The sequence below is a fragment of the Amblyraja radiata genome, chromosome 14 (assembly GCF_010909765.2).
Source record: "Amblyraja radiata isolate CabotCenter1 chromosome 14, sAmbRad1.1.pri, whole genome shotgun sequence".
Classification (NCBI taxonomy): Eukaryota; Metazoa; Chordata; class Chondrichthyes; order Rajiformes; family Rajidae; genus Amblyraja; species Amblyraja radiata.
In genome coordinates, this window is record NC_045969.1 from 3,836,297 (window position 1) to 3,848,277 (window position 11,981).

Here is an 11,981-nt window from a genome sequence, read left to right on the forward strand (position 1 = left end):
CACTCGGATATGTTGCTCTCGCCGTTTAAGCTGCGGACTGTGGCAAATGTACTCTATGTATTTCATGTAGAGGGTTCTACAACTAGAGGGTACAGGCTAAAGATGAGAGAGGAGAGATTTAAGAGAGACCTCAAGGCAACTTTTTCACTCAGGGGGTTGTTCGTATCTGGTATGAGCTACCACAGGGGGGGTACAATTATTGGATCAATGTATGGGAACTTCTTTTCCATGGATTGTCACCTTGTCGCGGTGGAGAAGCTTGTGTGGGCCTGAGATCCTGAGAGCGATGCCGTCTGGAGCTGTGCTCCTGGTAGGGTCACCCATGGCGGTAAGGTCGAGTGGGACGTAGGTCTCTGACAAAGAGCAATCCACCCAAGGCCTCAACGGTGGAACAGGCGGAGGACGATGGCTGACCTTAGTGGAGCTAACGTCACAACGGCTGGGAAGGCGGATGAAGGCTGCAGCAGAAAAGGGTCTCCGGTCGTCTTGGACTCCATGCCACTGGATCCTGACCCAGATCTGTCAAGGACCGTGTGGTGTCTGTCTGTGCACCAGTCTCCCCACGTTAAACAAAGTCACGCACAGGCGTCCTCCATATAGGGAATAGCACCCTGGAGACACCCGTGGTCAGCCACGACCAAAGGGGGTCTAAGAAGAATATAGGTAGTAGTGGTAAAGATGCCATTGCGCTGTATCTGAAGCAAGCTGGGAAGAGAAGCGGGGGGGGGGGGGGGTGTTGAAAACGAATGCTGAATCATTTCTCTTTTCACACACCACACCCATGAACAAAGTACTCAACGTCTCTGCCCTTGCAGTTCTTATTCCAGCCCACCCTGCAAGAGAAAAGAAGAGATCATAAGATCATGTGATATGAGCAGAATTAGGACATTCGGCCCATCAAGTCTACTCCACCATTCAATCGTGGCTGATCTATCTCTCCCTCCTAACCCCATTCTCCTGCCTTCTACCCATAACCTCTGACACCCGTACTAATCAAGAATCTATCTATCTCTGCATTCAATATATCCACTGACTTGGCCTCCACAGCCGTCTGTGGCAAAGAATTCCACAGATTCACCACCGATCGTACAGAGAACAAGAAACTATCACAAGACCAAGGATCAAAGTCCAAGTCTTCAATGTTTCCCCGCCTCAGATTTCCCACATCCCTCTAAATGTTCCCTAGCCATGCACCTGCACAAATGTCTTTTAAATGTTGTACCTGTCTCAGCTACCTCCCACCTGCCCGCGTTTGGTCCATATCCCTCCAAAATCCTGTACATGTACCTGTCTAACTGTTTCTTAAAGGTTGGGATACGTGCTGCATGGACATCAGAATTTCCCCTGAATAAGGGGATTAATAAAGTATTTATCTATCTATCTATCTATCTATCTATCTATCTATCTATCTATCTATCTATCTATCTAGTCCCTGCCTCAACTACCTCCTCTGGCAGCTTGTTCCATACACCCAGCACCCTTTGTGTGAAAAAGTTACCCCTCATGGTTGAATCTTTTCCCATTCACCTTGAACCTATGTCCTCTGGTCCTCACTTCCCCTACTCTGGGCAAGATCTACCCGATCTATTCCTCTCATGATTTTATACATCTGTATAAGATCACCCCTCATCCTCCTGCGCTCCAAGGAATAGAGACCCAGACTCCTCAACCTCTCCCTATAGCCCAGACCCTCTAGTCCTGGCAACATCCTAAATCTTCTCTGCGCCCTTTACAGCTTGACAACATCTTTCCGATAACACGGTGCCCAGAACTGAACACAATACTTTAAATGCGGTCTCACCGACGTCTTATACAACTGCAATATGACCTCCCTACTTCTATACTCAATACTCTGGCTGATGAAGGCCAATGTGCCAAAAGCCTTTTTGACCTGTAACTGAAACGAGACCTGAAGGCGTTCAACATACCAGGCACGCATTCCTTTGCTCTGTGTGACGATAACCTTTGCACAATTGCAGTCATCGCCTACGTAGTCGTTCAAAAGATCTGCAATGATGAATGAAGTTTGATCAGTGCGGGTGTCAGGGGTTCTGGGGAGAAGGCAGGAGAATGGGGTTTGGAGGGAGAGATGGAGCAGCCATGAATGAATGGCAGAGTAGACTTGATGGGCCGAATGGCCTAATTCTGCTCCTATCATTTACGAACTAATCCCACAGCTCCAACCCACCCTCCAAAGACGTACAGGTGTGTAGGTCAACGGGCTTCAATAACATTGGAAATTGTCCATGGTGTGTAGGATTGTGCTAGTGTACGGGGTGATCACTGCTCCGCGGGCCGAAGGGCTTGTTTCCACAATGCATCTCTAAAGTCAAGAGTCGAAAGTGCTGGAGTAACTCAGCAGGTCAGCAGGTTCGACTCAAAAATCACCTATGCACGTTCTTCAGAGATGCTGCCAATGTGTCCTTTGTAAAGCAACATCTCCAAATTCCATGTACCTCTATCAGCTGTGCCAATATGCTGGCCAACTCATTTAGACAATAGGTGAAGGAGTAGGCCATTCGGCCCCTCGAGCCAGCACCGCCATTCAATGTGACCATGGCTGATCATCCCTAATCAGTACCCCGTTCCTGCCTTCTCCCCATATCCCCTGACTCCGCTATCTTTAAGAGCTCTATCAAACTTTCCCTTGATCTATTTAAGATAAAATGGAACCTAATGCTGAAATGATTATATTTGGAGTAATGGGAGACGGGAACAAATTAAACATACCCCAAAATTCATTTTTTAATTATGGGTTAATAACAGCAAAAAAAATTGGGAAAAATGCTACTATACCAACGTTTAAAATGTGGATCAGTAATATGTTGGACACAGCACACTTGGAAGTAATGAGACTCCTCCTAATAGATAAACAAGACCAATTCTTAACGAGTTGGTCTCTATTGATTTATTGGATTCATGTGGTGCAACAGTAGGTAGTTTCAGGTCTGGGTGAAAGATGATCAAGAATATAAAAAATCATCTCCTTGTGACGATTTGATAATCTCCCCCCTGTTTTCTTTTCTTACTTATTTCTTTTCTTCACTATCCCTTTGTCCCTCTTTTTATTCACACACACTAGACTCCCCTCCATTCTTTACTATCTCTTTCTTTCTTATTTCTCTCTTTTAAAAAAAAAAAGGAAGTTGTACAGAGAATGTATTATGTTAACATAATTTTGGGAACCTGTAAAAAGGCGCCACTGTATTGTACTTACTTCTAATAAATTAAATTAAAAAGAAAACAAAAAAAAAACTTTCTCTTGAAAGTATCCAGAGAACCGGCCTCCACCGCCTTCTGAGGCAGAGAATTCCACAGACTCACAACTCTCTGCGTGAAAAAGTGTTTCCTCATCTGCAAATAGTTTGTTTGGTTGTTTGTTTGTTTGTCTTTTTGCACAAAGTCCGTGAGCATCGCCACTTTTCTTTTCACTGCACATCTCGTATGTGTGTGTGACGAATAAACTTGACTTGACTTGACTTGACTAAATGGCTTACCCCTTATTCTTAAATGGCCCCTGGTTCTGGACTGCCCCAACATCGGGAACATGTTTCCTGCCTCTAGTGTGTCCAAACCCTTAATAATCTTATATGTTTCAATAAGATATCCCCTCATCCTTCTAAATTCTAGAGTATGCAAGCCCAGCCGCTCCATTCTCTCAGCATATGACAGTCCCGTCATCCCGGGAATTAACCTTGTAAAACTACGCTGCACTCCCTCAATAGCAAGAATGTCCTTCCTCAAATTAGGGGATCAAAACTGCGCAAAATACCTTTGGACAGGTACATGGATAGTACAGGTGTAGAGGGATATGGGCCAGATGCAGGTGGGACTAGCGTAGCTGGGGCATGTTGGTCGGTGTTGGGCACGTTGGGCCGAGGGGCCTGTTTCTGTGCTGTGTGACTTATCACTTTGTATTAAGGGGGGTTAGACAGGAAGCTCTCATCATTTCAAAGGCTCAAAGATTCAAAGGTATTTTATTGTCAAGTGTACCAATTAAGGTACAGTGAGTCAGTCTGTACGTTCTGCCTGTGACCTGCGTGGGTTTTCTCCGAGATCTTTGGTTTCTTCCCACATTCCGAAGACCTGCAGGTTTGTAGGTTAATTGGCTGGGTGTAATTGTAAATTGTCCCTTGTGTGTAGGCTAATGTGGGTGTGCAGGGATCGCTGGTCGGCGCGGATACGGTGGGCCGAAGGGCCTCTTTCCATGCTGTATCTCTAAACTAAACTAATCTGTGCATATGTGACACTAAACGCCCCATTGAATCGTGAAACCTTTGAACCAGACCATGTATAGTTCTTACTTCTGCTTTTATTTGCAAGCGAAACTGATTAATTAGGAAATCGCAGATTTCAAGTTCCTAATTTTTAACTTCCCTGATAGCCATGGAGTGTATTACTCCATGGCTATCAGGGAAGTTAAAAAATAGGAACTTGAAATCTGCGATTTCCTAATTAATCAGTTTCACTTGCAAATAAAAGTGTGGAAACAGGCCCTTCAGCCTAAACTTGCCCACACTAACCAACATGTCCCATCTACACCAGTCCCACCTGCCCGCATTTGGTCCATATCCCTCCAAACCTGTCCTATCCATGTACCTGTTCAAAATGGAACTGCAGATGCTGGAATATCGAAGGTACACAAAATTGCTGGGGAAACTCAGCGGGTGCAGCAGCATCTATGGAGCGAAGGAAATAGGCGACGTTTCGGGCCGAAACGTCGCCTATTTCCTTCGCTCCATAGATGCTGCTGCACCCGCTGAGTTTCCCCAGCAATTTTGTGTACCTATCCATGTACCTGTCTGACTGTTTCTTAATCTTTGGGGTAGCCCCTGCCTCAACTACCCCCTCTGGCAGCTTGTTCCGTACACCCACCACCCTTCATGTGAAAAAATTACCCCTCAGATTCCTATTAAATCTTTCCCCCCTTCACCTACCTGGTCCTCGATTCCCCCTCCTCTCTATCTCAGGCCCTCGAGGCCTGGGAAATGCCTCGTAAAAAGCACTGACTATAGAGCTAAAGTGTTTTACTTTTGATTTGAGTTGATTATTGATTTGGGCGGCATGGTGGTGCAGGAATAGAATTAATTGCTGTCTTACAGCGCTCACAACGCCAGAGACAAAGGTTTGATCCTGACTGCGGGTGATGTCTGAATGGAGTTTGCACGTTCTCCCCGTGTCCTGCGTGGATTTTCTCAGAGAACCGTTTCCTCCCGCACTCCAAAGATGTTTAGGTTTGTTAGGTTAAAGAAGATAAGACACAAAAAACGCTGGAGTAACTCAGCGGGACAGGCAGCATCTCAGGAGAGAAGGAATGGGTGACGTTTTGGGTCGAGACCCTTCTTCAGGTTCTTAGCTTTGTAGGTTAATTGGCTTGTTATGAATGTAAAAATTGTCCGTTGTGTTGGATAATGTTAGTGTGCGGGGATCGCTGGTCGGTGCGGACTCACTGCGCTGAAGGGCCCGTTTCCACGCTGTACCTCATAAGGCCATAAATGATAGGATCTGAATTAGGCCATTCGCTCCATCAGGTCTAATCCGCCATTCAATCATGACTGATCTATCCCTCCCTCCTAACCCCATACACCTGCTTTCCTCCCCATAACCTCTGACCCCCATACTAATCCAGAATCTATCTATTTCTGTCTTTAAAATATCAATTGACGTCCTCCACGGCCGTCTGTGGCAGTGAATTCCACAGATTCACCACCCTCTGACTAAAGAAATCCCTTATCTCCTTCCTAAAGGAACGTCCTTTAATTCTGAGGCTGTTACCTCTAGTTCTAGACTCTCCCACTAGAGGAAACATCCTCTCCACATCCACTCTATCCGGGCCTTTCACTCTATCCGGGCCTTTCACCTCCCCTCCCACCCCCTCATCCTTCTAAACTCCAGCGAGTACAGGCCCAGTGCGGACAAGAGCCCTTGATGCTGTTTAAGAAGGAACTGCAGATGCTGGAAAAATCGACAGTAGACAAAAAATGCTGGAGAAACTCAGCGGGTGAGGCAGCATCTATGGGGAAAATGAGTAGGGGACGTTTTGGGTCGAGACCCTTCTTCAGACTGATGTCGGGGTGGGGGGGGGGGGGGAAGAAAGGAAGAGGCGGAGGCAGTAGGCTGTATGGGAGAGGGGGAGGGGAAGGAGGGAGAAAGTAAGGACTATCTGTAAACTTAACTAAACTAAACTACTTACCATCACATCTGAGCCCACATATGTTTTTTCCACCTTTGGTCTTCTGATCATCACACCACCATTTGCTGTTGATCTGAAAAATACCATAGTCTGTCGACCAAACCTTTCCATGCTGCTCGTTGTGATTAATTGCTGAGGTGTTATAGCGGCTTTCCGAGTAAGCCATGCAGACCCCTGGAATGAGAACAATAAAACTCATCAACCTCTACCAGTTCACTTGTGTGCAGATTGCAGCGTGAAGGGGAAGTATCTAGTCAACATTCAATCATGGCAGAACAGTGAAAGGCCTGGATAGAGTGGACGCGGAGAGGATGTTTCCGCTAGTGGGAGAGTCTAGGACCAGAGGTCACGGCCTCAGAATTAAAGGACGTTCATCGATTCATAGCAAATAGGTGCAGAAGTAGGCCATTCGGCCCTTCGAGCCTGCACCGCCATTCAATATGATCATGGCTGATCATCCAACTCAGTATCCTGTACCCAACTTCTCTCCATACCCCCTGATCCCTTTAGCCACAAGGGCCACATCTAACTCCCTCTTAAATATAGCCAATGAACTGGCCTCAACTACCTTCTGTGGCAGAGAGTTACAGAGATTCACCACTCTCTGTGTGAAAAATGCTTTTCTCATCTCGGTCCCAAAGGATTTCCCCTTTATCCTTAAACTGTGACCCCTTGTTCTGGACTTCCCCAACATCGGGAACAATCTTCCTGCATCTAGCCTGTCCAACCCCTTAAGAATTTTAAGGGGTTGGACAGGTTCCTTTAGGAAGGAGATGAGGAGGAATTTCTATAGTCGGAGGGTGGTGAATCTGTGGAATTCTTTGCTCGAGACGGCGGTGGAGGCCAAGTCAGTGGATATTTTCCAGGCAGAGAGAGATAGATAGATTCTTGATTATTACGGGTGCCAGAGGTTATGGGGAGAAGGCAGGAGAATTGGGGTTAGGAGGAAGAGATAGATTAGCCGGGATTGAATGGCGGAGTAGACTTGATGGGCCGAGTGGCCTAATTCCGCCTCTATCTATCTATCCTACGAGCCAGTGATGATGACGGATGTGAGGAGTGAGGCCGGTGGGAGAGGAGATGGAACCGGGACTGGTCCACTCGAGGTCGGCTGTGGGAGGCGGCTCTGGGGAACAAAGAAGGGCGGGCGGGGAGAGGGACGTGGGATCGCTGCTCGACCAAGTGTAGGCGATGGCTTGGTTCTTGGTTCTTGGTTTCTTGGTCCTCCAAAATATTCCAAATGGAATTTAAACTGGAGGTGGTGAAGGGAGGGCTTAAGCCAGAAAGGGTTATTGGGAAGAAAGAGCTACTTTAAATTTAGTTGCATCTGGTTGGGTAACTATAGTTGGGTGGAGATTATTCCAGGCTTTAATTGTGCGGGGGAAGAACGAATTGCTGTACACATCTGTCTTTGTAGCTGGGATCACAAATTGGATCGAATGCCCTTGTCTGCTCCTAATTGGTTTGGGTTTGGTGTAGGTCTTGTAGTCTATGTCGAGCTGACCATTTAACATTTTGTAAAAACAGGTCAAACGGTGAGCTTCACGTGTGTCTGTCTTGGAGAGGGTTCCACCCCAGAGGGTTCCACCCCACTCAGAGCTGGAGTGGGAAAATTGTTAGCTGAAGAACACAGGCCATTGTTAAATGTTTGTTGGCCATTTAGAACGGAGATGAGGAAAAACCTTTTCATCCAGAGAGTTGTGAGTCTGTGGCATTCTCTGCCTCAGAGAGCAGTGGAGGCCAATTCTCTGGATACTTTCAAGAGAGAGTTAGATAGGGCTCTTAAAGATAGCGATATGGGGAGAAGGCAGGAACGGGGTACTGAATGTGGGTGATCAGCCATGACCACAGTGAATGGCGGTGCTGGCTCGAAGGGCCGAATGGCCTACTCCTGCACCGATTGTCTATTGAGAACGATTCTTGTTCAATGGCCTGCTTCCTTTATCAGCGTAACTTTTTTTGCATTTCTTTCATTCATTTGTTCTATATCTTTCGACATCACCGTCTATATCTCTCCTTTCCCTTTCCCCCCCGACTCTCAGTCTGAAGAAGGGTCTCGATCCGAAACATCACCCATCCCTTCTCTCCAGAGACGCTGCCTGTCCCGCCGAGTTACTCCAGCATTTTGCGTCCACCTTCGATTTTCAACCAGCATCACACAGAGAGTGGTGAATCTGTGGAATTCTCTGCCACAGAAGGTAGTTGAGGCCACAGTTCGTTGGTTATATTTAAGAGGGAGTTAGATGTGGCCCTTGTGGCTAAAGGGATCAGGGGGTATGGAGAGAAGGCAGGTACAGGATACTGAGTTGGATGATCAGCCATGATCATATTGAATGGCGGTGCAGGCTCGAAGGGCCGAATGGCCTCTACTCCTGCACCTATTGTCTATGTTTCTATCTGCGGTTCCTTCCTACACAATACTCACAGTTCGCCAGGCTGTACTTGTAATATCCATCCATGCCAAACTGCTTCAGGGTCCTTGCCAGCTCACATCTCTTGTAGACTTTGGCACTGGTGCACACCAGCAGGAGTCCGAGCATCAGGAGCTTCAGAGCTGAAATGCTACCTCCGCTTCCCTTCCCTCGGACGCTGCCTGACCCGCTGAGCATTTTCCAGCGTTTTCTGCTTTGACTTTTCACCGTAACTCGGTGTGCGTGTGACAACAAGCTAAACTCAGCTGCAGAGCGACGGACGTCTTCTTTGCGATGTCGCAAGCTGGGGCTCAGTTATGGTTCCTCTCTTTTATTGAAGTTCGGCATGAAGTTCCTCAAACGTCCCGGAAGGCAGGGTGAAACTGGTTCTGCGACTTCACGCAACAACTTACCACAGCAACAGAAAGATACGCCCAGGCCTAACCACACCTCCCGGCTTTTCCAAACATTTAATAATTCCCCCTTCAATTTCCACAACGACCCTTTCTGTCCTGGGCCTCCTCCACTATCACCCCCCCGCACAGTCCGCCTCAACCTACCTGGTCTCCCGGTTGCTAAACACTTTAACTCCCCCTCCCATTCCCACAGTCTGTGGAATTCTCTGCCTTAGTGGAGGCCAATTCTCTGGGTAGTTTCAAGAGAGAGCTAGATAGAGCTCTTAAAGATAGCGGAGTCAGGGGATATGGGGAGAAGGCAGGAACGGGGTACTGATTGGCGATGATCAGCCATGATCACATTGAATGATGGTGCTGGTTCGAAGGGCCAAATGGCCTACTCCTGCACCTATTGTCTGTTGTCAGGCTGGCCTTTCTGTCCTGGGCCTCCCCCACTGTCAGATTGAATGCCAGTGCCAATCGGAGGAACAGCATCTCATATTTCGCTTGGGCATCTTACACCCCAACGGTATGAACATTGACTTTAGTTTAGTTTAGTTTAGAGTTACAGCACGGAAACAGGCCCTTCGGCCAGCCGGATCTGCGCTGTCCAGCGATCCCCGCACATGAACACTATCCTACACCCACTAGGGACAATTTCTACATTTATGCCAAGCCAATTAACCTACAAACCTGTACGTCTTTGGAGTGTGGGGGGAACTCGGAGAAAACCCACGGGGAGAACGTACAAACTCCGTACAGACAGCACGCGTAGTGGGGACCGAACCCGGGTCTCCGGCGCTGCATTCGCGGTAAGGCAGTGACTCTACCGCTGCGCCACCGTGACTTCTCTAACTTCAAGTAACCCTTGCTTTCCCTCTTTCTCTGTCCCTCCCCCATCCTAGTTCTCTGAATAGTTTCACTGCCCTCCTGATTAATTTTACTGTTTGTGTGCCTCGTTGTCACCTTCTCCTCAGCCAACAGTGAACCGTTCCGCACTTTCTTGATCTACAGATGCTTTGATCTGTCGTTTTCACACCTTACCCTTCCATATCTGTGTCTCCCCTCTCGGTCTGAAGCAGGGTCTTGACCTGAAACGTTAAAACATTCCTTCTCTCCGGAGATGCTGCCTGTCCTGCTGAGTTGCTCCAGCATTTTGTGTCTGTCTTCAGTGTAAACCTGCATCTGTAGTTCCTTCCTACACATAAATCGATTGGAATATGGGCAATGCTTGATCATCAAGAGACACAAAATGCTGGAGTAACCCTCAGTGGGTCAGGCAGCATCTTTGGAGAAAAGGAATAGGCGACGTTTCGGAACGGAACCCGACTTCAGACTGGCCTTTCAACGGAATAGGTTACCCAGTCTGAAGAAGGGTTGTGGTTGGGTGAGTGGGCAGATGCATGGCAGATGCAGTTTAATGTGGATAAATGTGAGGTGATCTACTTTGTTAGCAAAATCAGGAAGGCAGATTATTACCTAAATGGTGTCAAGTTGGTAAAAGGGGAAGTACAATGGGATCTGGGGGTCCTTGTTCATCAGTCAATGAAAGTAAGCATGCAGGTACAGCAGGCAATGAAGAAAGCGAATGGCATGTTGGCCTTCATGACACGAGGAGTTGAGTATAGGAGCAAAGAGGTCCTTCTGCAGTTGTACAGGGCCCTAGTGAAACCACACCTGGAGTATTGTGTGCAGTTTTGGTCCACTAATTTGAGGAAGGACATTCTTGCTACAATACAATACAATACAATCAGTTTTATTCGTTTTATGAATTTGCTATTGAGGGAGTGCAGCGTAGGTTTACAAGGTTAATTCCCGGGATGGCGGGACTGTCATATGCTGAGAGAATTAAGTGGCTGGGTTTGTATACTCTGGAGTTTAGAAGGATGAGAGGCGATCTTATTGAAACATATAAGATTACTAGACTAAGTGGGACCAATTGGGTCCCATGTTTACACGGGAGCGCTGGTCCCCCAACGCAATATTCCACCTCTCCACCAATTCCAATATTGTTGGCCAGTGGGGGCGGGGGAGGGGCGCTATCTGGAGCGCTAGTATGCGTATTGTGGGCTGAAGGGACTGGTTTTCAGAGGGCTAGAAACATAGAAACAGAAATTAGGTGCAGGAGTAGGCCATTCGGCCCTTCGAGCCTGCACCGCCATTCAATATGATCATGGCTGATCATCCAACTCAGTATCCCGTACCTGCCTTCTCTCCATACCCTCTGATCCCCTTAGCCACAAGGGCCACATCTAACTCCCTCTTAAATATAGCCAATGAACTGGCCTCGACTACCCTCTGTGGCAGAGAGTTCCAGAGATTCACCACTCTCTGTGTGAAAAAAGTTCTTCTCATCTCGGTTTTAAAGGATTTCCCCCTTATCCTTAAGCTGTGACCCCTTGTCCTGGACTTCCCCAACATCGGGAGCAATCTTCCTGCATCTAGCCTGTCCAACCCCTTAAGAATTTTGTAAGTTTCTATAAGATCCCCTCTCAATCTCCTAAATTCTAGAGAGTATAGTATGGACATTGTGGGCCAAATGGATTCTTGGGGTGACAGCTCAGTCACACAAGCCTGATGTGCTGGCAGCTCCCTCACGGCTGGTGGGCTGGCAGTTGACTCACGGCTATTCCTTGAAATTCCATTTCAAGCAGGGTGCAAGGCCACCAAATTCAAGTGCAGTTTCTTACCACTTCAAGCAGGGTGCAAGGCCACTGAATTCAAGTACAGTTTCATACCACTTCAAGCAGGGTGCAGGGCCACCAAACTCAAGTGCAGTTTCATGCCACTTCAAGCAGGGTGCAAGGCCACAAAATGCTAGTGCTGTTTAATGCCATCTCAAACAGGGTGCAAGGCCACCAAATTCAAGTGCAGTTTCATACCATTTCATGCAGGGTGCAAGGCCACCAAATTCAAATGCAGTTTCATACCATTTCATGCAGGGTGCAAGGCCACCACATTCAAATGTATTTTCATACCATT

The 11,981-nt window shown here is 47.4% G+C and overlaps 1 protein-coding gene across 1 annotated transcript; it reads right to left on the reverse strand.

The window, feature by feature from the left end:
• Positions 1 to 504: 504 nt before the first annotated feature.
• LOC116980294 (lysozyme C, kidney isozyme-like) lies at positions 505 to 8,976 on the reverse strand. The gene is made up of 4 exons (XM_033032376.1): positions 8,619 to 8,976; positions 6,194 to 6,367; positions 1,929 to 2,007; positions 505 to 833 (listed from the first exon to the last, which is right to left on the reverse strand). The coding sequence occupies exons 1-4, from the start codon at positions 8,800 to 8,802 to the stop codon at positions 767 to 769; spliced, it is 504 nt and encodes a 167-aa protein (XP_032888267.1). The 5' UTR covers positions 8,803 to 8,976; the 3' UTR covers positions 505 to 766.
• Between the last annotated feature and the right edge of the window lie 3,005 nt (positions 8,977 to 11,981).